Source organism: Enhydra lutris, unplaced genomic scaffold, assembly GCF_002288905.1.
Source record: "Enhydra lutris kenyoni isolate GAN:26980312 unplaced genomic scaffold, ASM228890v2 scaffoldscaffold11, whole genome shotgun sequence".
Taxonomy (NCBI): Eukaryota; Metazoa; Chordata; class Mammalia; order Carnivora; family Mustelidae; genus Enhydra; species Enhydra lutris.
The window spans coordinates 40,713,755-40,739,707 of NW_019154095.1; the positions used below are offsets into that span (position 1 = coordinate 40,713,755).

Sequence of the window (25,953 nt, forward strand, 5' to 3'; positions counted from 1 at the left end):
CAGTGCCAGTGACATGAAAATGGAGAAATACATTACTGATTTGAAATTTTGTTCTTCAGGAATGCGTAGTTGTTCATTTCTTTTAAAACTTTGTTAGAAGATTTGGACCTGGCATTTATGTTTGTATACATTTATGTATCAGGTGTGGTAAGACAAACAGACATGGAAATAACTGTCATGAAGGAAGAAGTTTATACCCACAGATTTCTAGAAAAAAGAGGCATAGTAGGTGTGCAAGGGCACATGGGGAAGGAGGCAGAGAGAGTCAGGGAGAACACGGCCTGGCTTTTAATGAGGTTTTTGCAGGAAGGAATGGGCAAATAGGTTAGGTCCCTGAGTATGTTTAGGATTGGATAGTTGTTTTTTATTATTATTATTATTATTTTTGTTGTTATTAATTTCATGGGTTCTGGTAGTTCCTAATTGTCCAGTACAAGCCCCTGATGTGATTCAGGACAGGAGAATATTGGTTTAAGAGTGTGAGAGATTTATGTAGGAAATGGGGTGTGGCTGTAGATTGGCTTGTATATCAAAAGTACACTCCCATGGGAGTCCATTGCTATCTGCAGGAAATAGCTAGTGGGGTGCGGTGCGGGAGGGGTAATGTGCCTCCTCAAGATGGAAGCTCCAAATGCCAGAGCATCAATAAGAAGATATAGTTAATATAAAGTTTGTTAATGTTCAAAATAATTTATAATCTAAATTTCATACTTTATTAAAAACATTGGTTGTAGTTAGTTGGCAAGTATATTTTTACTTATAAAATATTCCTTTAAATTTTAATAAAAAATAAATCTAGCTTTTTAAAATTCACTCTGTCAGTGATATTTCTAGAAAAACAATTATATTTTAAAGAAGAGGTATAAACAGAATATTGGTTTGGATTTTTTAATGGTTCTCTCATCTGAATGTTTTGGTACTATATTTCCTTTCAGAATAATGGCAGTGTTATTAAATTACATTTCAGATACAAAACAAAATATTTTCAGGATGGCACTGCTGTCAGTCTAAATAAAGATGTAAACCGAGGCAAGCTGGAATTACCAGAAATTGAATTTATTTAGGTACTGTGGAGCAATTGCAATTTGGGAAATGCATCCTGTAGCAAACAATACGAGGGTCCATTGAGGGTTTGGCTCAGGCTTCATCCAGGGCCAGGGAGTCCAGGGCGGGAGGGCCAGGTAGAGTTCAAGCAGGTAAGTTCATTGGCTTGTGGATGGAGAGAGAGTTGTGGCAGATGTTCACTGGTCAGGAGAAAAGTCTTGGTCTTCTGTAAATCAGGCATTTATAGGAATCAGTCTCTTAATAAGTTCTGTTTTTTTGTGGGTGCCTGTGTGAATTTCTCCATTTCATATCCCCTGATTGCAATTTAGATTGAAAAATCCTTTCATGTAATCTAGTTATGGACTCACGCTGTTTTTGAACATAGTTTTTAGAATGGTGCCCATGAGATACTAGAGAATATGTAACAAATTTATTTTTGAGGGGCGCCTGGGTGGCTCAGTGGGTTAAGCCGCTGCCTTCGGCTCAGGTCATGATCTCAGGGTCCTGGGATCGAGTCCCGCATCGGGCTCTCTGCTCGGCAGGGAGCCTGCTTCCCCCCCTCTCTCTCTCTGCCTGCCTCTCTGTCTACTTGTGATCTCTCTCTGTCAAATAAATAAATAAAATCTTTAAAAAAAAATTTATTTTTGAGCTTTATTTTTTGAAATAGAAGGTTTTAGATTATCAGTCCAAGATAGTATTACAGTTAAAGCCTAATGTGAAATGCTAGATGTTTGAAATTGGGACATTTGTGATGGGGAGACATTTTTCTTCATGGTCCCTGGTAGTTGGAATTGTGTAGCCTTTGTAATAGCAGTAACTTTATCAAGCATCCTCATTCTTGCATTTGAGTTTTTTTGTTTTTCTCCTTTAGCGTTAGCCTAGTAGCATGTAGACTGAATATATGGATCCAGAGACGAAGAAAGTAAGCTGGAGGAGGGACATTTCACATGTCCTCCAACCCTTTGTTCTGTTTGAAATAAGGCAACATAGCTACTAAGTATTGGAAAGTAGTATGGTTTGCTGTTTCTTTCCCATGGGTTCATCCATTGACTTTGACTTGGCACTGAAGAGGTTGCAGGCTCAGGATGTAACTAAAAAGTCATGATAAATAGCCCAGCCCTCCAGTTAGCCCTTGAAACTACCAGGAAACTTTGGCCTTTAACTGTGTTTCATAGGATCATAGAGAGTTGCATATGATAGAAAACTTGAATTAAGTTCTTGAAGTAAAGGTTTATTTCTCTCCAGTGCGAAAGAAGATGGGGGTGGGAGATCTATGGTGGGTTTCACCTCCCTAACTAATAGGAGGCCTGCTGTTAGGGAAGGCTGCTTTGACTCTGGCCCCCTTCCATATTCCCCGCAGGGGAAGAAGTTGGGGAGGGCAAAATGGTAAATGCTCCTATTTTTCCCTATTTATTGTTATTATTATTATTATTATTACCCTATTTTTTTTAAATCAGGCATGCCTTTCCAAAAAGGAGCTTTTTGGAAAGGCATGCCTGATAACTTCCATCTTCCATCTCATAGGGAATTGGTGATTCATTGATTGGATAATGTTTATATGAAACCAGCAGAGGTTGCCTTTGCTTTTCCAATCAACTCAGGAAAAATAGCAGCTCTTCTTGGAGAGGTTTTTGAAAAGTTGGAAGTTTTAGTAAAAAAAAATGTGATATTAATACTAAAAGTCATGACGATTATGAAAAACAATAATAATTAACCTTGAGCTTTTATTATACACTGGTTGTAACTCTGAGTGCTTTATATATTTATATGCATAGTTCATTAGTCCTCAGAATAACCCCATTGTTTTCCTCATTTTTTTGGAGGAGGAAGTTGAGCCTCTCGGAGGTTAAATAATTTGCTTAAATTGACATAGTTGGAAAATAATGGAACCAGATTACAAGTCTGGATCATGTGCTTTAACCACATTTTAATACAGATTTATAATTAAAAAATCTGCAGCTGAGAAGTAAGGAAGCTAAAGCTGGAAGGTTTTAAGGCATTGTCTCCAGGTGAATTGAGTAGTCAGCACTAAATTACTGGGCATTATTTCCACTGTTTCTGTGTGCTCTCTCTTGGTGTACTCTCTAACCTTTATCCTCTTATATTTGGGCCAGTCTTTTGGAGAGGTGGCTATTTTTGGCTTTCTGTGGTTCTAAATGTTGCAAATTATGTTCTTCCTTTAGAATTCTTTTACTTGGCAAGAAGTTCTCAGGAGGCGATGCAGTTTAGTGGTCAGGAGGATGGACTTCGTAGCCTTAGTGCCTGTGTTTGAATCCTGCCCTTGCCAGTTTTCGCCACGTGATTTCGGACAAATTACATACCTGTTTGTGTTTCAGTAGTCATATTTGAGTAGCTGTCCCAAGGGCTGCTGGTAGGAATAGAGGAGTTAATACAGTAAACCTGCCTACTGCAGTGCCTGGCACATAGTAAGCATTGTATACATATTTTCTATTCTGATTTTATTATTTAGCAGAAATGTACACTCCAAAGTAGACTTCATACGTTTTCTAGAACTTGTTAGCCTCTCAGTAAATGTAAATGGAATGAATGAAAATAACCATCAATTGCTTTGTATTGTTGGCCTCTGCTTTTTATACTGATTGGAATATTAAGATTATAGAAGATGAGTTCTTTTTAATGTTTGTATTAACCTCCATTACCAAGACTAAGGACCAGTGTTACATTATGTTATTCATCTTGTGCTGTTTTTCACCTCACTTTTCTCATCTGTTAATGTAAAAAACTGTTAGTTTTTACATTTAGTATGTTTATGGAGATTGTGTTGAAAGGTACTGCATAGATCCAAGGTAGTATTAGTGATGTAAAAGTTATGCCATCATATTTAAAACTAGATGTGAATGTCTTTGAATTTTTTAGATCACATTTCCAAAGTAATATCAATTACCCATTAAATATTAATTTAATCACAGGAATGATAATGTAATCATCAGTAAAATGACTTGAGATGGCAGCGTCATTTAGCAGTTCAATAAGGACTGGCAAAGCAGGATTTGTATCTTCCTACCGCAGTTTTTCAACATTGTATTTGCTTTTGCCTTTTCTGTTTAAATAACATAAGAATTAAACCCTTTTAAAGGGACCCCATGCATTTCCTTTCACATATGTCATTCCCTCATCAGAGAAAATGCTGCATAATACTGAGATGACAGCCCCACCTCTGATGTCACTGAGGATGGTACAATCCTCTCAGAGCCTTTGCTGGGGTTTCTGCTGCCGCACTGGGGAAATGGTTACATTAAAGCTAACTCCCGTCATCTCAATTATCTCCTTGGAAGTAGTTTTCACAAATATAGAAAAGCCCTACGGTGGTTGTTTTCGGTAAGCTACCAAGGTAGAGAAAGACAGGCAGAAAGAGGGCGAGTGAGCGAGCGAGAGAACAGGCAGCTTAGCCTTTGTGAGAGAGGGACTGAGGCGGCAGCTCCTCTCAGCTGAGGTTTCCAGCGCTCAAAGTGCTTCCATTGACATCACCGTGTGCGGTGCAGGGCAAAAGGGGCTGCCAGGAAATTTGAAACTAATTTGCTTCCAGTTGACTAGAACAGCAGATTTTGAATTAGCTGGCTTTTTTTCTAGCTAACTTTTCTCAAGCATTAAGCAGATGAACTGGGCATTTTCTATGATCAATGGGTAACTGCTGGAGCTACAGTAATCTCTGTGAGTAACCTCTATTTGTAGGTCTATGCAGGCAAATATATTTTTATATTTCTATCTCTTGTAAAATGCTGCTGTGAAATGATCCATCTGTATTATTGACTGCTTTTGCTTATTAGTCTTGTCTTTTGACTGTCCCAGTAGGAGACTCCTTGGGCTAGACCAGGTTGTGCTGAATCCTGACATAGGGCAGAGCATACTGCATTATTTAGGGATGCCTGTGTCAATATTTTTTTAATTCCACAGTCATCAGATAAATGCCACCCACCCTCGGAATGCTTTTGCCCAGTACCTTACCTGGCTTTAACCTGGAATGTTTTTTTTTTTTTTTTCTTTTTTCTTTTTTTAGCATCTGACTTCGGGTTTTCCAAAATTTTTATTTTTAAATAGAAAGTGATATTCTTACTTGTGATTATATTTCCTTTCATTGTTTTTTGTTGTTGTTGTTTGTGTTCACCCAGCTTTCCTGAGAATACAGTTCTCTCAGCCTATTTCTCTACTCTGTTTGTGATGTATTATATAGAAAGAAGGAGGAAAACGGGCTACCCCTGTAGTTTTAGAAAGACATAATATTGTGGCGCTGGATGGGAATAGGGGAGGAGTTTCTCTTAAAGAGCTCAAACCCCTTTCCATCTGCATGCCTAAGGTATGGCTCTGAGTAGCCTAGAAGAGAACCAAGGTTGGCCACAGCGTAGCACCAAAAATGTTCTGGGAACACTCTAGTTAGGCTGAAATTGTATCCCCTGGAGGTTTATAATCGGTATTTTAACTCCTCATTTAATACACAGGGCTGTGTTTTTTGTTTCTGTTGAAGTGTCACTTTTAGAGTAATACAAGGTTTATTTTACTCTTACCAGGGTACTTGACTTTTTGTAAAATTTGCATTTCAGATATACTTGGAATTATTGCTCATGTTAGTTTGCATCTGAATCCTTAGCAAAACTATGGGTCTCTTTTTGAGCATGAAAATCACTGAATGCAAATATAAATCAGCTGAGGCTTGATTCCGTTCAGACTGGAGGCTGAACAAGGTTGTTTACCATTGCACCTAACATCTGTCTTGAAACACAGCAGTGTAGAAAAGTCCACAGCTGTACTCGATCTTCCCTGCTAGAACTCCAGCTGCTGGGCATTCATGATTTAAAAAAAAGAAACAACAACTTGAATTTTGAAACATCAGTTTCAGTTTCTTAAATATTGAAATATTTCAGAGAATATTTTATATAAGGATTTATATTAATACTACCACATTCATAATAACTTTAGCAGAAGAGAGCCTGCTATAAACCAAATTGTGTAATTATTTAAAAGTTTAAACTTTTTTTGCTTTTCAGAATAAAATAACAAAAAGTAAGGGTCAATTGTTCAAATTGGGTTTTTCAGAGAATAGAAGGGTGGTTATGAGGTGCTGGGGGGTGGAGGAAATGGGAAGATGTTGATCAAAGGGTATAAACTTCCAGTTATAAGATAAGTGAGTTCTGTGAATCTAATATATAGCACAGTGACTATAGTTAATAATAATTGTGTTATACACTTTGAAGCTGCTGAAGAGAGTAGATCTTGAATGTTTTCACTATAAAAAAGAGATGGTAATTATGTGACATGATGGAGATGTTAGCTTAAACTATGGTGGTAATCATTTTGCAGTCTATAAGTATCAAATAAGCACATACGCCTTAAACTTGCACAATGTTGTATGTCAGTTGTAGCTCAATAAAGCTGGAAAAAAATTAAAAAATAAAATTGGATTTTTAAAAGTGTGAATTCCCAGACAGGAAGTAGTGGAGAATGGATAGAATGGATGGAATCAGAGGAGCAGCTCTAATCAGAGTAAGGCTGAAAGGAGAAGCAGGAGGTGTGGATGTGAAAAGAAACAAAAGTTAGGAGAAGTGGATGACAGTGGAGGACCTTATTGTTCGACAAAAGGAAACCAGCTTTAAAAAACAATGATTTTAAAGCTTAAATTCTACTATTACAGCGTGGTATTTCTTCTCCGTGGCAAGAACAGTGTTCTGCACACTTGCAGAGACTTTGGTTTAAAATTAATGGGCTGTTCCTTATCACACTCATTTTCCCTTCTGTATGCTGAATGCAGTGCCACTCCTCAGCTTGCAGAGCTTCCTCCGAAATTGACTGGGATGGTAAGCTAGGATCATTTCCCCAGGGATCAGAACTGAATGGGAAAAAATGGGTTCTGAGTCATTAGTATGTGAAATATCGCTTGTGGTAAGCACAGCTGTAACTATTAATCACTCGGGAAAAGGGTGTTCAATTAATGCAACAGTCTCTATTTGTATGCACATGCTAATAGCTTGCGTAGTAGTTGGCAGGCCTTTTCCTGGTTTTTGCAGCATATAAATAAATACCTGAAATATGTGTGTTTTTAGACTTATTAGTGACCAGACAGTAGCCAGCATTCTCTGTGAATTTTATTAGGGTAAAGGGTGTGTACCAAAATACAGGGTGCTTAGATTACTCATTTAGTAAATTCTCATTACTCATACTCATTTTCTGTTATTTTTATCATACTAAATATATTTTCTATTGCTTAGGGAAAACAGACTAGATTATTTTTTTAAAGGCAACTTTTTCTGTTGCATTGCAAATCTGAACAATGTGTACATGCATCACTATTACTGGAGGGGTTTGTTGATTATTAGACCTAAAAACATTGATCACTGTTATTCACAGTTAAGGATTATAGTTACTTAAAGGTGAAATGTATTTGAGTTGTTTTTTTTTTTAAGCTCTGTGCTTTTTGTATTTGCTTTGTAAACTGGACCTTTGTCTTCCAAGTTTTTTTTTTTTTTATTATAAATTTCAGGCTAAAGGGTACAATGTGGTCACCCTCCTGTCTATGGGGCTGAATTCCTGTTTGACAAGTCAGGGGACTTTAAGCTTATTTCTGTAAAATTTCCAGTGTTAAAATAAATTAGGAATTTATAGTTCTTTTATCACACTAACTCATGATATAAGTTTTAAGGTGTTTGCTAACTGATATTCATTAAGGAACAGAGAGTACCAGTGACATTAGTGCATTTTATTTTTATATTTAAATTTAATTAGTTAATTAATTTTGCATTTTGAAAAAAGATTTTATTTATTTGAGAGAGAGAGAAAATAATCAGGGGGATGGGCAGAGGGAGAGGAAGAAGCAGATTTCCTGCTGAGCAGGGAGCCCAGTGGGGGGCTCAACCCCAGGACACCGCCCCCCCCACCCCCAGGATCATGGCCTGAGCCAAAGGCACATGCTTTACTGACTAAGCCACCTAGGTGCCCCAACATTATTGCATTTATGAGCAAAGTACATGGGAAGGAGAGAAAATAGATTTTTAGTGGCTACGTTAGCTGCAATTTATAAAGAAATGAAAGTCTGTTGATTTGTACTCATAAAAAATAGATTACAGACCCCCTAGTGTACTCTCGAAAGTACCTCATCAGAGTGAATTTGTCCATGCATTTTTATTTTACTAGTAATATATCCAATGACATATACATTAAAAGTCTTGGGAGGGACTCCTGGGTGGCTCAGTGGGTTAAGCCTCTGCCTTCGGCTCAGGTCATGAACTTGGGGTACTGGGATCAAGTCCCGGGTCAGTCTCTCTGCTTGGAGAGAGCCTGCTTCCCCCTCTCTCTCTGCTTGTCTCTCTCCCTACTTGTGATTTCTCTCTGTGTGTGTCAAATAAATAAAATCTTAAAAAAAAAAAAGTCTTGGGAAAATAACCCTGTTTTTAAAAATTGAAAAATCTTACCCTTCCTTCAGCTCTTTTCCTTTAAGCTCTAATGTTATTTCTTTAAGGCTGTTTACAGATGTTTACAGTGCTCAAGTTTACATTTGCATTATTTTAGGATTTTATTTTATTTTATTTTATTTTTTTGCATAAATAAAGTAGTCATTGACCATTAACTGTGAGAGAAATTTGTTATGAGATGTAGAATAAAGAAGAGATTATATCATAATAGAAGTGATTCTCTTCCTCTCTTAAGGCTTCCAGGATAATTGAAGGGCAAACCTAGACCAGAGTGAGCAAACCCTTCTCTTGTAGGAATGAGAGACTGTATGCTTCTTTAGTTGTTGTCTATTTGATTAAACAGTTGGACCTTTCAGTTTGGAGATAGGAACTCTTGGGATTATTTTTTAGAATAAAAAAGTGGCCATTTAAATATAGTCAGAACAACTAGATATTATAGTAGATAATACTGTAGTTTTATGGAGAAGTGCTTCTCATACTTTAATGTGTATACAAATAGCCTGGGTTTCTTTTTAGAAATACAGATTCTGATTAGGCTGGCACCAGAGTCTGCATTTTTTACAAACTTCTGGGTGGTATTTGTGCTACTGTCCCGAGGCCACACTCTTGAGTAGGAAGATTCTAGGACAGTACTTCCAAATAGAATTTTCTGTGATTACAGAAAAATGTTCTATATCTGTGTGGTGCAATATGGTAGCCCCTAACTACATATGGTATTGAGCAATGGATTTTCAATTTTATTTTATTCTAATTAATTTAATTTTAAGTAGCCATATGTGGCTGTACATAACATATTGGACAGCATAGTATTTAGAGTAAGATAATCAGTTGAGAAATTTATTCTTAATGGTAATAGCCCCTGTAGGGTCATGTTGAAATCTGGAACTGTGGACAAGATTGTCTCCTCTTAATTTTACCACTGCCTGAGCTTTGTCTGCAATAGACAAGTGCACACAAATGGAATTATTGGACTGCAGGCTCCCTGATGGCAAGAGCCACGTTGGCCTTGTTTGTTGCTTTGTTTCCCAGTGTTCAACACATACTTGGCTCACAGTAATAAATGTTGGCTGAGCAATTGGAAAAATTAGCTAGCTGTAACATTAGGAAGAACCCCCATGTTTCCAGTAGTCTATTCAAGCCTGTACTTGGGACTAGGGGACAGAAGGCTGATGGCAATGACATGTAGTATTTTGCTTGTGTTTTGGTAGGTTTCTTTTTGTTTCTGTTTTGAGGTTCTATTAAATGGTATCCTGATGGTTATAGGACACTCTTCATTTATTCTTTGATCCAACAAATATATCCATTTTGCTAGGTACTGGGTTCTGGGGATATAATGATAAAGAAAGCAAAGTTCCAGACTTTTGCAGTTTATATTCTCATGGCAACAAAACAAAACAGTACAAAACAAAAACAAAAAATCTCTTTCTAAAAATGACTAGGTCCAATTTCTAGGGAATATGTATGTGTAGAATTCATAATTATGGTTCTTCTGGGGCTCTAGGCATAGATATGACAGTCATATTCTCTTGGGAAACTGACATCCTGTTGCTCAGAATCCCTCATGATAAACCTTTTTGCGTGCTTCACATTTCAGCTTCCCATGTCCTAGTCTGCAGTAGACTTGCCAAATAGTTCTTTCTTTTTTCCTTCAACCATTTTCTCTCAAGGAGTTTGCAACCCAGAATGGAAGAAAATCCATTTCATTTACTGGTCCTCAGACAGGATTATTCTTAGAAGACCACAATCTTTCTGAAGCCCGTCTTATGGAGCAGGCTCATTTCCTCAGGATTTGAAGAACAACAGTTTTTTTAAATTGAGATGTAATTGACACATAACATTATATTGGTTTCAAGTGCATAATGATTTGATATCTGTGTATGTTGCAGAATATTTGCAACATAGAAAATCATAGATTTGCAGCATGGAAAATCTAGTTAACATCCATCACCATATATAGTTAAAATCTTTTTTCTTGTGATGAAGGCTTTTAAGATCTACTCTCTTAGCAAGTTGGAAATAGTATGATACAATATTGTTAATTATAGTCACTGTAGCACATTATATCTCCATGACTTATTTATTTTGTAACTGGAAATTTGTGCCTTTTGATCCCGTTCACCCATTTCACCTAACCCCCACCTACCACCTCTGGTAACCATCAGTCTGTTCTCTGTGAACTTGGATGTTGTTGTTGCTGTTTTTAGATTTCCACATGTAAATGAGATCATACAGTATTTGTCTTTCTCTGTCTGACTTATTTCACTTAGCATAATGACCTAGGGTCTATCCATGTTCTTGCATATGGCAGGATTTCCTTCTTTTTTATGACTGGATAGTATTTCAGTGTTTGTGTGTGTCTGTGCATGTATGCTTGATTTTCTTTATTCATTCATCCGTTGGTGTGTACTTGGGCTGTTTGCGTATCTTGGCTATTATAAATAATGCAGCAGTGAACGTGGGGATGCCTGTCTTTTCGAATTAGTGTGTTTTCATTTTCTTTGATTAAATACAGAAGTGGAATTGCTGGGTCATATGATAGTACTACTTCTAATTTTTTGAGGTTCTGCTATATTGTTTTCCATAGTGGCTGCACTAATTTGCATTTCCACCAACAGTGCCAAGGGTTCCCTTTCTAACACATCTTCTCTAACATTTGTTATTCTTGTGTTTTTGATGCTGGCCATTTTAAGAGATATGAGGTGTTATTTCACTGTTGTTTTGATTTGCATTTCCCTGATGACTAATGATGTTAAACATCTTTTCAGGTACCTGTATGTGTATCTGTATATCTTTGGGAAAAAAAGATGTCTTTTCAGAACTTCTCCCCATTTTTAAGTTGGATTTTTTTCTGCTGTTGAGTCATGTGAGTTCTTTATATGTTTTGGATATTAACTCTTATCAGATATATGATTTTCAGGTATTTTTCTCCCAGTCAGTAGGGTACCTTTTCATTTTATTGATGGTTTCCTTTGCCAAACAAGAAGCTTTTTTAGTTTTATGTAGAAGTTGTTTTTTTTTTTTTTATTCCATTTTGTTTTATTTCAGTCCTGTTCCTGTTTCCCAGAAGTGGATGGCTATTTAATATACAACCCAAAGTACTCTTGAAATTGATTTGTTAGCATTCAAAAGTATCCCATTTCTTTTTCAATATATTAAGTTAAAAAAATTACTAGGTTTAGTTCATCACAGGCAAAGCACCTTTACTAAACAACAGGAAACAATTTGTTAGGGAGCTGACCAAATACACAAAGTGGCAGATTCCTATTAGAAAAAGATGATTCCTAAAGGAATATAAATAGATATCCCCCCAATGTATATATATTTCACATGAATGTGAAAAGCTCTTCTCTCCTCCCACCCCTCCCTCCTACACACTTGACACTACATTTTGATTCCTTTAAGGGGAAGAATAAATGCAGAAAAGCTATGAACTTTTATTAATTCAGATTCTACTAGTGTGTGGTTTATATTTAGGTAAGTGCTAAAGTTCTTTTTTTATACTTCACATATCCCTTTGTCACAGATATGAAACCAAATTTGGGCAATACTAATTAAGTAAAACTTTCTGGAAGAGAAATAGCTATTTCAGTATTCACTTGGATTCTTACATTAGATAGAGACTGACAAAGGTGAAGGAAAAGCTTTAACAAGTGAGGTGTAAGAGCCCACAGCAGTTGGCATAGGCTGGACAGCAGCTTTGTGGAAGCATGTTGAAGTTAGAGGGGGCTGGGCAGAGGGCATGAGGTGATACTGGGTGTGGATACTGGCTCAAGTGATAGATGCAGGAGCTCCTGCATCTTTGTTCTGTCCCTTCCACCCTTGCCCAGGCTCAAGCATGCGTCACATCACCTGTGCTATTGCCAGTAGCCTGGGCTGTTACTCCTGAGTCTGTTTATGTTCGTTCTTTGTCCTCTGTATATCCCTTCAAATGCTACTGGAATAAACTCTTCTAACATGCTAAACAGACTTTTCATGCTTTGGCAATATTCACTTTTGAATCCCCTATGTTTACTATACTGCAGGTAATTAATAAAAGTTTATTGAATTTGAAGGAATTTTGGAAATGATAGGCATTTAAATGGGAAGTATCTATGGTCCTGTTTCAAAAGGGGACAGAAAAAAATCTTGAAGTAAAAGAAGAATTTGGTCTTAAAAAAAAAAAAATCACCCTAATCAGTAGTCCTGATTTTTAAAAACAAGGAATAAGTCAGAAATTCTAAATAAAAAGGTCAGGATTAATATCTTAAGAAGTTTTGTTTATTGTTAAATACAATTTAAGTGATGACCTGAAATGCAAGCAGCAGAAATAACTGCTCTTGCATTCTGACAAAGAAATGCCTTATATGAAAGGAAGGATTTGATACTGTGCTGAGTCCTGTGATGAGCGCACCAACCAAGAGCCATGTGATGTTCAAGGCTGTTTTTATTCAGAAGCTACAACTGGAAGATTTTTTATTCTTTATTGTGTCTGATAATATTACTGGTATTAGAAATAGAGATCTAACAACTCAGGGACCTCTTAGTTTTTCCCAGGAATTTACTCCTGAGAAACAAAAGACTAGGAATCTAGTCCCGACTTGTAATTCTTGCACAACATGTGGTTGAACATCGTCCCGTTTACCTTGGTCAGGTCAGTTTGTCTCTCAGAACATTGATTTCTCTTGGTCTGCACTTGTTATTAGAAAAGTAAACCTAGAACAGGAGAATGGACTAGAATAGTAAAGCAAGCTATTTGTCGTGCAGGGTTTTGATTTTGTCCTTATCCCTTTTGTCTCACTTTCTTGACCAGTTGACAAGTTGTTATATCAAGATATCACAAGTTGTTGCCCACAACTGAGGCATTTTCCATCCTCCTTTATGTGGTACATTTTAATGAAAAGTATTAAAAATAGGGTGGAGAGATTATTTAATTCTTTTGAGGCCTCTTTTCTTGATTTTTTTTAATGGTCACTCCTCTTTGGGCTGACGTTCCAGTGTTTATTTTAGTGGTGGTTTTATAGGTGGTAGTTTAAAATGTTAGAGCGAAGTGGACTCCTGAATGATAAAGAGTAACTTTTCTTCCTTTTGTTGAATGGATTTCCCTGTAATCTGTTAAATATATGTATGGCTTCAATGGTCACTATGGGCAGTTTTGTTAAAGCACTTCAGACAGGTTAAAGATGTCCATTAACTGATGAATGGACAAGGAAACTCCATACAGTGAAATATTGTTTGGCAGTAAAAAGGAATGAAGTTCTGATACATGCCACAGTGTGGATAAACCTTGAAAACACTGTGTTCAGTGAAAAAAGCCAGACACTGAATGTCACATATTATATGATTCCATTTTTATGACATGTCTGGAATACACAAATCTATAGAGACAGAAAGAATGTAGATTGGTTGGTTACCTGGAACTGAGGAGCAACAACTGATGACTATGGGGTTTTTTTGTTTGTTTGTTTGTTTGTTTTTTTGTTTGTCTTTTGGAGTGGGTGGCGAAATGTTTTGGAATTAGAGAGTGGTAATGGTATAATTTAGTGAGCATATTACAAACCACTGAATCTTCAAAGAGGAAAAGATACCAATATGCCACCCTAGTAAGAGGGATCTTACTGTTTTTAACTGTCTTTGTTTCAAAATCAGGATTTGAAGAAATGCTCCCTCTTCAGATTTCAGCAAGCCACATTCTCTTAGTCCTGTCTTATGAAGGTATTTTAAGTACAGCCATCACAGAGAAGTGCTTTTGGATTCCATCCTCACCTTACTCAAATTTAATTTAAAAAATATATTTCAAATTCTTTAGAAAATGGAATATTAGACAGTATACACTCTCAGATGTATTACTATTCATCATATTTTGCATACTGTGGGATACTATATGGTAACTCATGTTTCCAAGTTAACTTCATTTTGTGTATGCCTTGGAATCAAGTCTTTCATGTCATTTTAGTACATATATTCAGATATTTATCTAATATTTCACTAAGTAGAAAGGTTGTAGTTCACAGGGCTTTAAAAATAAGAACATAGCAACACCTGTCCTCTTTCATAAAGTTGTCAAAGTGGTATACTACATTTCTAGTGTACATGAGGATTTTCTTGATACAAAGTAACCAAAACCAAGTTCAGAAGGAAATTGGATTATCAGAGCTGATATAACTGTACCTGTTACCCATAAACTCCCAATTTAAAATTTTCTTCATCAGAACATTTTCGTTGTTCTCACTGACTGCCATTTTAATAAGAAAAATGTTGTAAATTTGGTTTGTTGCAGTAAATATATACTATTTACTATTTTTACTTCTTCACATATTGGAGTTCTGCATAACACACCATTTAAGTTATTCAGCTGGGATCCTGGAAATTTGTCTTATTAACACATTAAGTATCCTATTCCATTTTGACTTCACTCTCATTGTCCAAGGATGTTCTGAAAGCCTTTTTCCCCATAGACTTCCAGTAGTGAAGGGGAGGCTTCCAAGCTGAAAAAGTGTTTACTGACTCTAAGTAGATCGTATCTATCTCAGAGATTGCACTGCACAAATGCTGTTGGCTAGATCATAAGGTATTTGTTTTCATGCCCAATATAAATATTTGATATACTACTTCATGAGTGGTATATGGAAAGTGATATGTATTTTATTTTATTCTCTTACTGCATATGCAGCAACTGAGTTTCATGTGTGAGACTTTATCAAAAGCAGGGTGAAACATGGCTTGGGTCATTAGATGTCTCCTTCTGTACTAAAACCTTTACCCTCATGTTAGCTGAGTGGGAGGGACCACTGGTAAAGTTATGAGAAGAATGTGTGGCAGGGTGGCTGAGGGGCAGGAGACAGTGAAAGTATCAAAGAAGGATTATTGAGTACCTAATCTGTGTGGATATTTATTAATACACATTGGAACCTGTTGTTCAAAACAATTTATATCTCCATTCTCTTTTCTTCGTAGGTGATCATGGAGGAAGCACTTTACTCCCACCCAATGTCACAAATGAATTTCCAGAATATGGGACCATGGAGGAAAGTGGAGAAGGCCTAAGAACTTCTCTTGGGTTTGATACAGAGTCTCTGCCAGGCGGCCCACAAGAGCAGCAGGGGGTCCAGCTTCTTGATGACCACCACTCTGGGCCTGACTGTGTTACAGAAGGACCAAAAGATGTCAGAGAGTCCCTCTCTCAAAGTCACCTCAAGGAACAAAGTTTACAACCCATTGACTCTTTGATATCAACTCTGAAAGCCACAGAAGCCAGAATAGCTTCAGGAACATTACAGGCTACAAAGGTACTGGACAAAGATGCTATTTCTAGTTTTTCAGTTCAGCAGGTGGAGAAGGAGCTGGACATTGCCCCTCATAAAACAAAGAGACAGAGAGCCAACAAATCATTTCCTGCTGGCCATGAAAAAGGACCAGATATACCTCTTTCAGCTGAAGTTACAACTGAGGAGAATTCTTACTTGAGCATCCAGAAGGATCTGACTGTGCTATTAACTGGAGAAACTCAGGCAGAGCTTTCCAAGGTAACTGATGTTGGTAGAAAAGGGGCTTTTTGTGTGCAGGAACCAGCTTGTTCAGTATCCTCCCTGGGTAGCCCAGCAGTGACCCATACCTCGGCGGGCAGTGTTCGTTTTTTGAGGGAAAGGAGGTCTGATCAAGGTAGCTCCACAGGACGCCCTGGCCGGGTCAAACATGTGGAATTTCAAGGGGTGGAAATATTGTGGACAGGAGGGGAGAAAAGAGAGACACAGCAGCCTGTGGATTTTGAGATCCCATTGGAAAGGACGACCTCTCCTGAAAGCAGAGAGTTTTCCAAAGTGCCAAGCCGTCTCATCTCATCTGCTGGTTTGTATAATTCAGTTGGTTTAACTGAGAGTGTTTGGGATGAAACCTGGAACGCTTCCTCAGAGAATCCAGGCACTGGCTCAGGGACATTTTCCCCTCTGCCTCTTGTTGACAGTGGAGAGGATGAAGTCTTCCTCAAGGACAACAAAGAACATCTTGAAAAGAAACCTGAACTGGAGAGAGACAAGGAAAGGTGAGCTCCCATAGTCTTCCTACTGTCTGTGATGCCTGGTACACATCATAGGAAACTGTTAGCCTGTGCTTGGCCAAGAGAACTCAACACAGTATCCTGGGGCCTTGTTTTCATAGAGTGGAAGAGATGTTACCATAGGCTGGATTCCTTCCAAGTCCTAAGATATTAAAGTGATCTTGTTATAAAGCTGTCCATTAGGCATAGATTAGGGAGGCAGAATTCTGGAGAAACTGTGAACCTGTCCATTTCTGACATTTTTTATATTTGATATGTTTCAAGTTTTCCAGCATCAGCACAGCTACATAACAGTACCCCCACAGTTATCTTTAATAATATGAAAGGATCTGGACTCTTGACATATCCTATAGTCATTGTATCTTACCTTATGCACTTCTTCCGGTGTGCCTGTGTGCCTGCACACAAGCTGCAGACATGTGTGAACACAGAGGTGTTGGTTGTGGGCTGCCTCAACTTTCTAAGTTTAGAAAGGAAGTCGGAGGTCAGAAGTAGACTGAATTTATAATTCAGTTGTTCCATGGCATTCACATATGAGAATCCCTTCTTACAAGTAGCACATGTTTTGATTTGGGGCCTGATAAGCTTATACATATTGTATTTCCTGCTCTTTCCATTTTTGACATCCATTTCTGACATCTGCACCAGCTTAGAGCCTGGATAAATGGAAGACAGGACCTATCTTTCATTACTTCTCTTGATTGCAGTCTTGACCATACAGTGCACCTTTTGGCGGAGTCATTTGTTGTATACTCTCATTTCCAGTTAGTACCATCTTTTCTTCCATTGGTCCTCAGAACACCACATTTTACAGCTTATGTGGGAGAACATGTATGTCAAGGCTGAAGGGTTTTTGTGTTTGTTTGGTGTAAGGAAATGCCTTTTCCTGTGCAGTTAATTAACAAATCCACCTAGAGCGATGCTCCTTTAGGATGGTAATCAGGACTTCTCCTTTCTACTCCTTCCTTCCCAACCTCCAACACATAAACATCTCTAGACGTCTCTCAAAAGCAGTCTTGGTGTGTGGCACGGCTCAGTAATTATATTCCCACTGGAATATGCACTTTTGCATATTATTAATTCTTTCTTCCTTTCCTCTTTCTCTCTTCTTCCACAAGTAGTGTTTGATTGTCTATGATATTCTTGACCCTACTAGATGCTGGGCATAAAAGAACATTCAAAATAGGTAATGGCCGGGGCGCCTGGGTGGCTCAGTGGGTTAAAGCCTCTGCCTTCAGCTCAGGTCATGAATCCAGGGTCCTTGGGATCGACCCCCACATTGGACTCTCTGCTCTGTGGGGAGTCTGCTTCCTCCTCTCTCTCTGCCTGCCTCTCTGCCTACTTGTGATCTCTGTCAAATAAATAAAATATTAAAAAAAATAGGTAATGGCCTGTGGTCACTACCTTCATAGAATTTTCTGCTGAAGATAAACACTGACCATATAATATATTAATAATTACAGGATCATAAATAGTGGTAGGTTCTGTGAAGGAGAAGAAGAGAGACATACTAGAAAAAAGTAATTTAAATTCAGTTGATGGCCCTGAGAAGGCCTTTCTGTGGAAATGATAAGTAGGCTGAGACTTGAGAAATTAATATGAGTTAACCAGGCAGAGTACGGGGAGGAAGAATGTTCCAGGGAGTGAGGGAATAGCATGTGCAAAGGAACAACATGCGAGGAGGGCTGCTGAATTGTCTGACTACATGTGCTTCCTAGAGTTGTGTGAAACAAAGGCTTTATGTCAAATACAACAGCAGTGTGGCTGGAGTGCAAGGAGAGTGGTGCAGGGCTGGGAAATGAGCGTGGAGGGGTAAGGAGGAGCTTCCTCATAGGAACTTCCCATCTTATTTCCTAAGCAGCAAGAAACTATTTAGAGATATAAACCCAGAGTACTATTTGGTACATAGTAGATCTTTGTAATTTAAAAACAACATAGACAACTATATTATTGATTGAGTCCTCGTAATACCTAGGAATATGGATTCTTAGGAGGTAGTTTTCTTTCAGTTGTTACTGTGTTCCTATTTATAGCAATCTGAGACTCAGGGATTAAGTGAAGATTTTTAAAGTGACATAGCTGGTAATTGGCACCTCCAGCCTTCAGCTCCAGGTTTTTCTAACTCTTGACCTCTTGCTCTTACTGTTTTAAAATTTTTTAGTTATCCCATTGTTCATTTTTAATATATGAACAAATTGCTGCGTACTGATTAGTTGGTGCTCCATCCACCCATGTATATTAAATTGTAAGTTGTTTATAGGTTTTCACTGTTTTGTTTAGCCTTGAAATTAACATGTTTGCTGGCTTTAAAAAAAACTTTAAAGGTCTTTCACTGGCTAATTTTGGGCCTTGAAATCTCTCTGCAGTGCTCCCTCATTGTCAGCAGGGGGCGGCCTTTGGATTCTAATGTAGTCATCCTCTTGGGGGCGTTTCGTCTTGTTTAAATCAGAAAGTATTAATAGACTGATGAAAATTTAGTGTATTTTTACTCCATTAAGTTTACACTATATTTATCTGTGTCCTTTAAAATTGAGGATGACAGTAGCTGTTAATAATTTGAATTTGTGGAGATTAGTTGGTTAAAATGAGAATTTAATATTTTATTCAAATATTCAATAGACCAGATATAGTCCCATACTAGGAAACTAGTTTGAAACTATGTAAATTATTTAGAGGGTAGAGTAGCACATGTATGCCAAGAGGTTTGTCAACCTGAATATGATTCTGTGATACCTTCCTTTCCGAATATATTAAAATACAAGCCCAAAGAATATAATTGTTGGCTTTACAGAATCTTATCTTTTTTGTATGGTTGATGGGAAAAAAATAAAAAGAATATTAACCTAATTTTGAAATTCTTCATTCTTATTTCCTGTCTAGGACTCTTGAGCAAGAGGAGCACTTTAGGGGAGGAGATGATGATATCCTTGGGCCTGGGTATACAGAAGACTCCACTGATGTGTACAGCTCCCAGTTTGAAACCATTTTGGACAACACTTCCTTATACTACAGTGCGGAGTCCTTGGAGACGTTATATTCAGAACCTGATAGCTATTTTAGCTTTGAAATGCCCCTCACACCAATGATACAGCAGCGCATTAAAGAAGGCAGTCAGTTCCTGGAGAGGACGTCGGTGGCAGGACAGCAGGATGTCCTGAGCGTCTCAGCAGATGGTGGAATAGTGATGGGCTATTCTGGTGGGATCACCAATGGATTGACTGACACCAGTGACTCCACCTACATGAAAGGCATGCCAGAGATTGCTTTCTGGGGAAGGTACTAGCTCTAGTCTCGTTAATTTCATGCGTTGGTTTTTGTATCATTTTCTGTCTGGGAGATCTGAACGTGGAATATATCTAAGTAGCATTTGGCCAGTTTCTGTGGATGGAAGTGAATGATGGGAGTAGAAAGAAATTCGGGTTTTAGGGGCAGGCAGAGTACACCTTAGCAGTTTTGCCAAATTGGCAAGCTGTGGTTATATGGTGATATTTCCTGGATTACCATATGTAAATTGGTATGTAAAATAAAAAATATATGTGGGTGAGGAGTAGGTGTTAGCTCCTGTGGTGCAGCTTTGGTAGCAGTGGTATGGTGCTGTGAAAAGAACACTGGGAGGTGTCAACTTTTGTTTTGGCACTGAGACTGGTTGATGACTTGAAGTGGGTTGCTTGACTAGGCCAGAAATTCCTTAATTGCAAATTGAGGGTGCTGGGTTAAATGGTGACCAAAGTCTCTTTGCTCTGTGAGGTCCTGCTCTGTTAGGCATTCTTCCTGTTCCTGAGATGGTGGGGAAGGATCTGATTATGTGAATGCTTGATGGAGCCGATACTTGGTCAAGGCTATGAATATTTCCTCTCTACTTTAGGGTTTAAGTCTAACTGGGAAATAAGATGACACATTACATTGTTTACATGTGCCATACATGTCATTTAGTCCTTCCCTGTCTGTTTATGGATTATCCAGCATTTCATTGCTTCTTGCTCATCATTCTCAGGTCATTTACCTGTCCTTTAGCATCTTTATCAATGGGCAGGGAATACTAAACTTCAAATGATCTTTTGAATTTAGTTTTGATATAATTTTCCTGAATTAAAGTGTGTCGGTGTGTGTGTTTTGGGAGAGGTGGAGGGGAGGTTAAATGGGGATAAACTATTTTAAAGCTGTATGAAGAAGTGTCAGTGCTTTTGTTAAGTCAGTATTCATGTTACAGGTTTCCAGTGAACTTCTTTGTGAGCAGTCCATCTTATGTTGAGCATTTTCTAGATTTCACTAGATGAACACATCCAAGACTGGCACGTTAGAGCACTGAAGTTATGCATTTCCATATGAAATGGACCATGGATGTTGATTGTCTTCTTGGGTCCATGGTGAGATAATTAACACTAGTCTCAAAAGCAGAAGACTTTGGTCTGAAATACTTGGGCAAGCCACTTAGCTTTCTCTGATACCCACTTTATTTACTGGCAAAATAGAGTTAATGATTTCCAGTATGCTATGTGGCTATATTAAAGAGTTAATCTAGATTAAGCAACTGGCATAGTGCCTGGTACAAAGTAGGAGCTTGAATAAAGGTGTTGTGAATCAGAATTGATTTGACTGCTAAGTCAACATTTAGACTTCCTGTTTCTCTGAGAGAGGTGGCATCCTGAGACGGAGGGTGTCTCTGGAGGGGATCTTTGAGGGGAACATGTTCCTGAGGAGGGCAGTCCTCCCCTCAGAGAGGGGACCTTTTTGCTTTGTTCATTTGTCCTTTTGTTTCACTGTCATCTCTGATAACTAAGTTGGATAAAATGCAATAGTATAGGCATGCAGATAATTTTATTAAAATTTCAGTCCAACTTTCTGGGGTGAGTTGAAGTTATTTATATTTCAGACCCCCAAAATAGGTTGGGGGAGCTGAGGGATTTTGTGGCTGAGAGGCTTTCTTGTAGAAGCTACAGAGAGGGTAAGTAAATAAAAAGAAGAAATGAACATCAGTGAGTCAGATCAGGAAGGAATTAGATGAGACCTTTACAAATGTATGGTCCGCTTACTTGGAATAGGAAGTAGTCATTATTGGGGCCAGCGTGGGTGCCAGTCATTTTTGGTAAGGCAGAGTTAGATAATTAAGAAAGAGTATTAGGGTTACAGTATTTTAGCATCTCACATTTAGACAGCAGTATACTTCAGGCCATCTCAAGTCCAAGCTTCATTAAATGCATTGTAAAACCATGAGATCTTGGCCAGTAGTAAGACAAACCAAGAAACAGACTCTTAACAATAGAGAACAATCTGATGGTTACCCAGGGGAGATGGGTCTGGGGATGGGTGAGATGGGGAATAAGGAATGCAACAGCATTGTCATAGCAACCCCCTTCCCGCCCCCAAACACTGTGTTAATACCAGCTACATGAATTCAAGGACCACCCTTTTGTCTTTTGCACACAATTTATTTAACAATATGATTAATGAAAGAAATGAGTTGGTACTTTACCATTCTATATAGTGATTGAATCTTCTTGGGTTTTCTTATATATGGTAATTATAATGCTTGCATCATTTACACTAGAATTGCTTTTCCTCATTTCAGGTTTCATATAGAAGAAAAGAATGCCTTTTCTCTGTTAACATTAGCATGATCTAAGAGAGTGATTAACCCTGTTTTTTGTCTAAAACCAGTTTTCTTTTTTTAAAGATTTTATTTATTTGACAGACAGAGACCACAAGTAGGCAGAGAGGCAGGCAGAGAGAGAGGGGGAAGCAGGCTCCCTGCTGAGCAGAGAGCCCCATGTGGGGCTCCATCCCAGGACCCTGAGATCATGACCTGAGCCGAAGGCAGAGGCTTAACCCACTGAGCCACCCAGGCGCCCCAAGTCTAAAACCAGTTTTATCAGAGAAAGCAGCAATTTCTACATCTGCAAGACAAGGGTTTGGCTTAAGATAGATGTATGTGGTGGTGTGTGCGTGTGTGCACGCAGCAGCCAATTCCTGTCTTCCAGGGGTAATACTTGGAGAAAGTGTGCAGAGTTCACTATAGACAGAATCTTCTTACCATGTCAGAAAGTTATTGGGATACAAGCTTGCATTGTTTCAAGAATCAGTTTCGAATACTATTTTTCTTCTCACATTTAAACATAAATGTTTAAAGTCTTGAAAATACAAATAAAAAATATGAATATAATGAACTTGTTTTTCCCACTTAAAAAAGTCATGAGTCACCAACGACAACAAAAAGAATCCAAAACACCCCTCCCCTCAAAACAAGAAAGAGAGAGAGAACAGATACTTAAATCAACTGTCTTTTTTAACAAAAAATATACATTATTTGTATTATATGGATGGGTGAGATGGGGATTAAGGAACACCCTTATGATGAGCACCCGGTATTGTATGGAAGTGTTAAACACCTGAAACTAGTATTACACTGTGTGTTAACTAACTGGAATTTGAGTTAAAACTTTAAAAAAAAAATAAGATTGAAGTCTAGTACTGAATGAGAAGCATCTAAGAGATGTGCCAACCAAACTTCTCTCTCAGCTCTGGCACTCTTCCTCATGATTCCTAACTAGTGATCATTCTACCCTTCTTTGTAACTTGGATGAATCTATTTGTGCTCTTTGAGTTGGCATAAGATAATAAATGGTTATAGGTAGAAGCAGTTTGTTTTATGATATATGTCTTTATTCAGGGTTAAAAAATAGAATGGGCTCGGTCATCCTAAGAAATTTTAAAGAAACAGGAATAACTGTTAGGTTTTTCTTTACCCTCTCTGCGTTATTGGTGCTTTCAAGTTGCAGCACCAGAAGAATTATAAGTTGAGGAATTATGACATTTTTCAGCTCGAAGGGGTCTTAGGTAATCTTCCCTGTTTTTATGGTAAAGAATCCGAGTCCCAGTTTGGTGGATGGATTTACCTGGTGAGAGATCCTGTACCAGAATTCAATTTGTCTGACTCCTAGACCAGATACATTCACTGTTCTAGGCTGCCTGGTTTTATATCTTTATTCTTTTTCTAAATGTAATTTCTCTCATTCATAAGTCTGTAGAACCAGGAGTCTGAGTTGGTAATTGTAGAACTTCTTGTTGGTGGTGTGTGTTATGTTTAATTTGAGAAAAAATTTACCAAATTGATAATGAACATGTCTCCATAAATTTTTAAAGCAATCAATGAGCAGGCTTTTAAACATTTCTTCTACATTAAAACATTCTTCTGCACATGTAAGGAAGTAGGCTATTGAGCCTGTTAAGGAAATCCAAACTAGAATGCTGACTGTACAACTGTGAACCTGATTGACTTCCCTCAACCAAGCACCGAGGGTCAAAGTGTTAGGATTCGAGGGGAAAAATTTTTTTTTCCAATTTTATTAATAAATGTTGTGACATTTACATAAAGAAAGTGCTAAATAAAACGAGTGTCTATGCCTCGTATTTTGTCTCTATCCACCAACCTCGCTGTTCTGTTAGCAGTGGACTAGGGGGGTTTGACCATATTTGACTAATGACATGACTATCTCCCTGATAATGCTTCTTTGATTCTAACTAGAACTGAACCAAGAAATTAAGCCCATCTCTGTTGAAGTATTGATTTTAATGTATAAAATGTCAGCTCTCAACCAGTAGAAAAGATTATAAGATTACTTAGGCTGTCTCTGAGCACAATTTTATATCAAAGGCATCCTATAGGTTCTATTAGTAAACACATGGTATGTAATTCTCATAAGAAATCAGGAGAAAGAAGCTAATAATGTTCACATTTTCCAGATAAGGAAACAGAAGCATAGCACAGTTGAGTAACTTGCTTAAAGTCGCACGGGTGGTAAGTGGCACACGCAGGATTTGAACCCAGGTAATCAGGCTCCAGAGTCCATTTATTATTGGTTTCAAAACAAAAATATATTTGGCACTGCCTAGGTATATTTTTAAATCTTTTTCTCCTTCAGTATGTGTCTTTACTCTGTCATTGAAGATGATTTCAGTGGCAGTATTTGACAGTGATTTCCTTTGAATGCCGGATAACATGTTCTCTATCGTGTTGCTTCTTTAAAGACAAGTGCAGGTGTTTGGGAAAGGTGATGAGGATGTTGTATCACTTCAGCAAGACTTAGTTCTCCCTCTTAGCAACACCTTACAGTCTTGGAGTTAGCCGTGTACTGGTGGCCAAAGGGGATTGTTTTTGCCCGGTACTCTTTCTCTCCACTTAAGTCAAAGAAGAAAACATTTCAAATCTGTAATATTCTAGTATTAGGTCCGAAAGCACATTTAAAAGAGTACATGTGCTCACTGTTTGTCTTTTAAAGGATTATATACCTTTTTGATATCAAATAGATCATTCTTTATAAGGTGAAAAAAATTCTTAAGACCCTGGACTAACCCTAGATAGGAAGAGTTAAATTCTCTCAGGTGCTCTGAGTGCTCTGAGCCCTGAATATTGGCGAGGAAGCTGCAGTCAGTCAGGAAATAGCTCACCCTATGATTGTAACACAATATTTTAATGAAGGAGCAAAGAAGAGCATCCCCTCCCGTTGTGGTCCACTACATAGCACTCGGGCTGACAGGGTCAGCAGTGCTGTGTGAAGTCCAGTCACATGGCTCCAAAATTAGAAAGGATAATTAGAGACTTACAGTTGTACACGTTCCAATGGGTTCCTTTGTGTCTGGGTGCTACTCCCTCGCTGGCTTATCATCTGATGATTGCAACTCCAATCAGTAAGTTCTGACCTGAAGACCGAAAGGCACAAATGTTGTCACTGTGACCATTAACAGAGCTGAATGTTGTCCATGTCTATTGAGCTTAGGTTTGGACAGATAGGAAAAGAGAGATACCAAATACAGTAATATGGCAGGAGCTTTGTTTTGGTTCTCTGAAATACATAAAACCGCTTTTTAAAATCACCTGTTTAGTGTAATGGATATATTTTATGCCTCAGCTTCCTAGTTTTTCTTTCAGACACTGCTCAGGATATGCATTACCACAGAAGAGGTGAATTACATCTGTGTGCAACTGGAATGCCTGAGGAGGGTGCTCCGGCCACTCCTGGGTCCACTCTGGATTTGATAGTTTTGTTTTTTTGCCTTCCTCTTGTTCTTCCCCTCACGTTCTCAAATGGAATGCTGGCATTTAACATTATCCCCTCTATTCAGTTTTTCTCTCTCCTTAGTTTCTTTCTGTCTAGGAAAAAGTCACATGAAATAGGATTAATACAGAGATTTGTGAAGTATGATTTCAAAAAATATTTTGATGTTCCAACTTAAAACCTGCAGGCATTTTAATATAATGCATAAGGATTAAAACAAGAAATTAAACTAACGTGGTATTAGTTAAGCTGGTGACTGAGGAAAAGATTTGATCTTGTGAAGTCATCTTCAGAGACCTGGCTGGCCACTGAGTACCCAGCTTTTCTTGTAACATTAGAAACAGGAAGCTCTGCTGTCTCATAGGTTCATTATTGGGTAGCTGTTGCTCTAGTAATCTTTTTA

The 25,953-nt window shown here is 38.0% G+C and overlaps 1 protein-coding gene across 1 annotated transcript in view; it reads left to right on the forward strand.

Moving 5' to 3' along the window:
- Nucleotides 1-25,953, forward strand: part of LOC111144504 (pleckstrin and Sec7 domain containing 3) — a 615,446-nt gene that overhangs the window by 192,976 nt on the left and 396,517 nt on the right. The window contains exons 3-4 of the mRNA XM_022498815.1: nucleotides 15,399-16,482; nucleotides 19,378-19,773. Coding sequence (XP_022354523.1) covers nucleotides 15,399-16,482; nucleotides 19,378-19,773 — 1,480 coding nt within the window. The remainder of the gene's footprint in view (nucleotides 1-15,398; nucleotides 16,483-19,377; nucleotides 19,774-25,953) is intronic.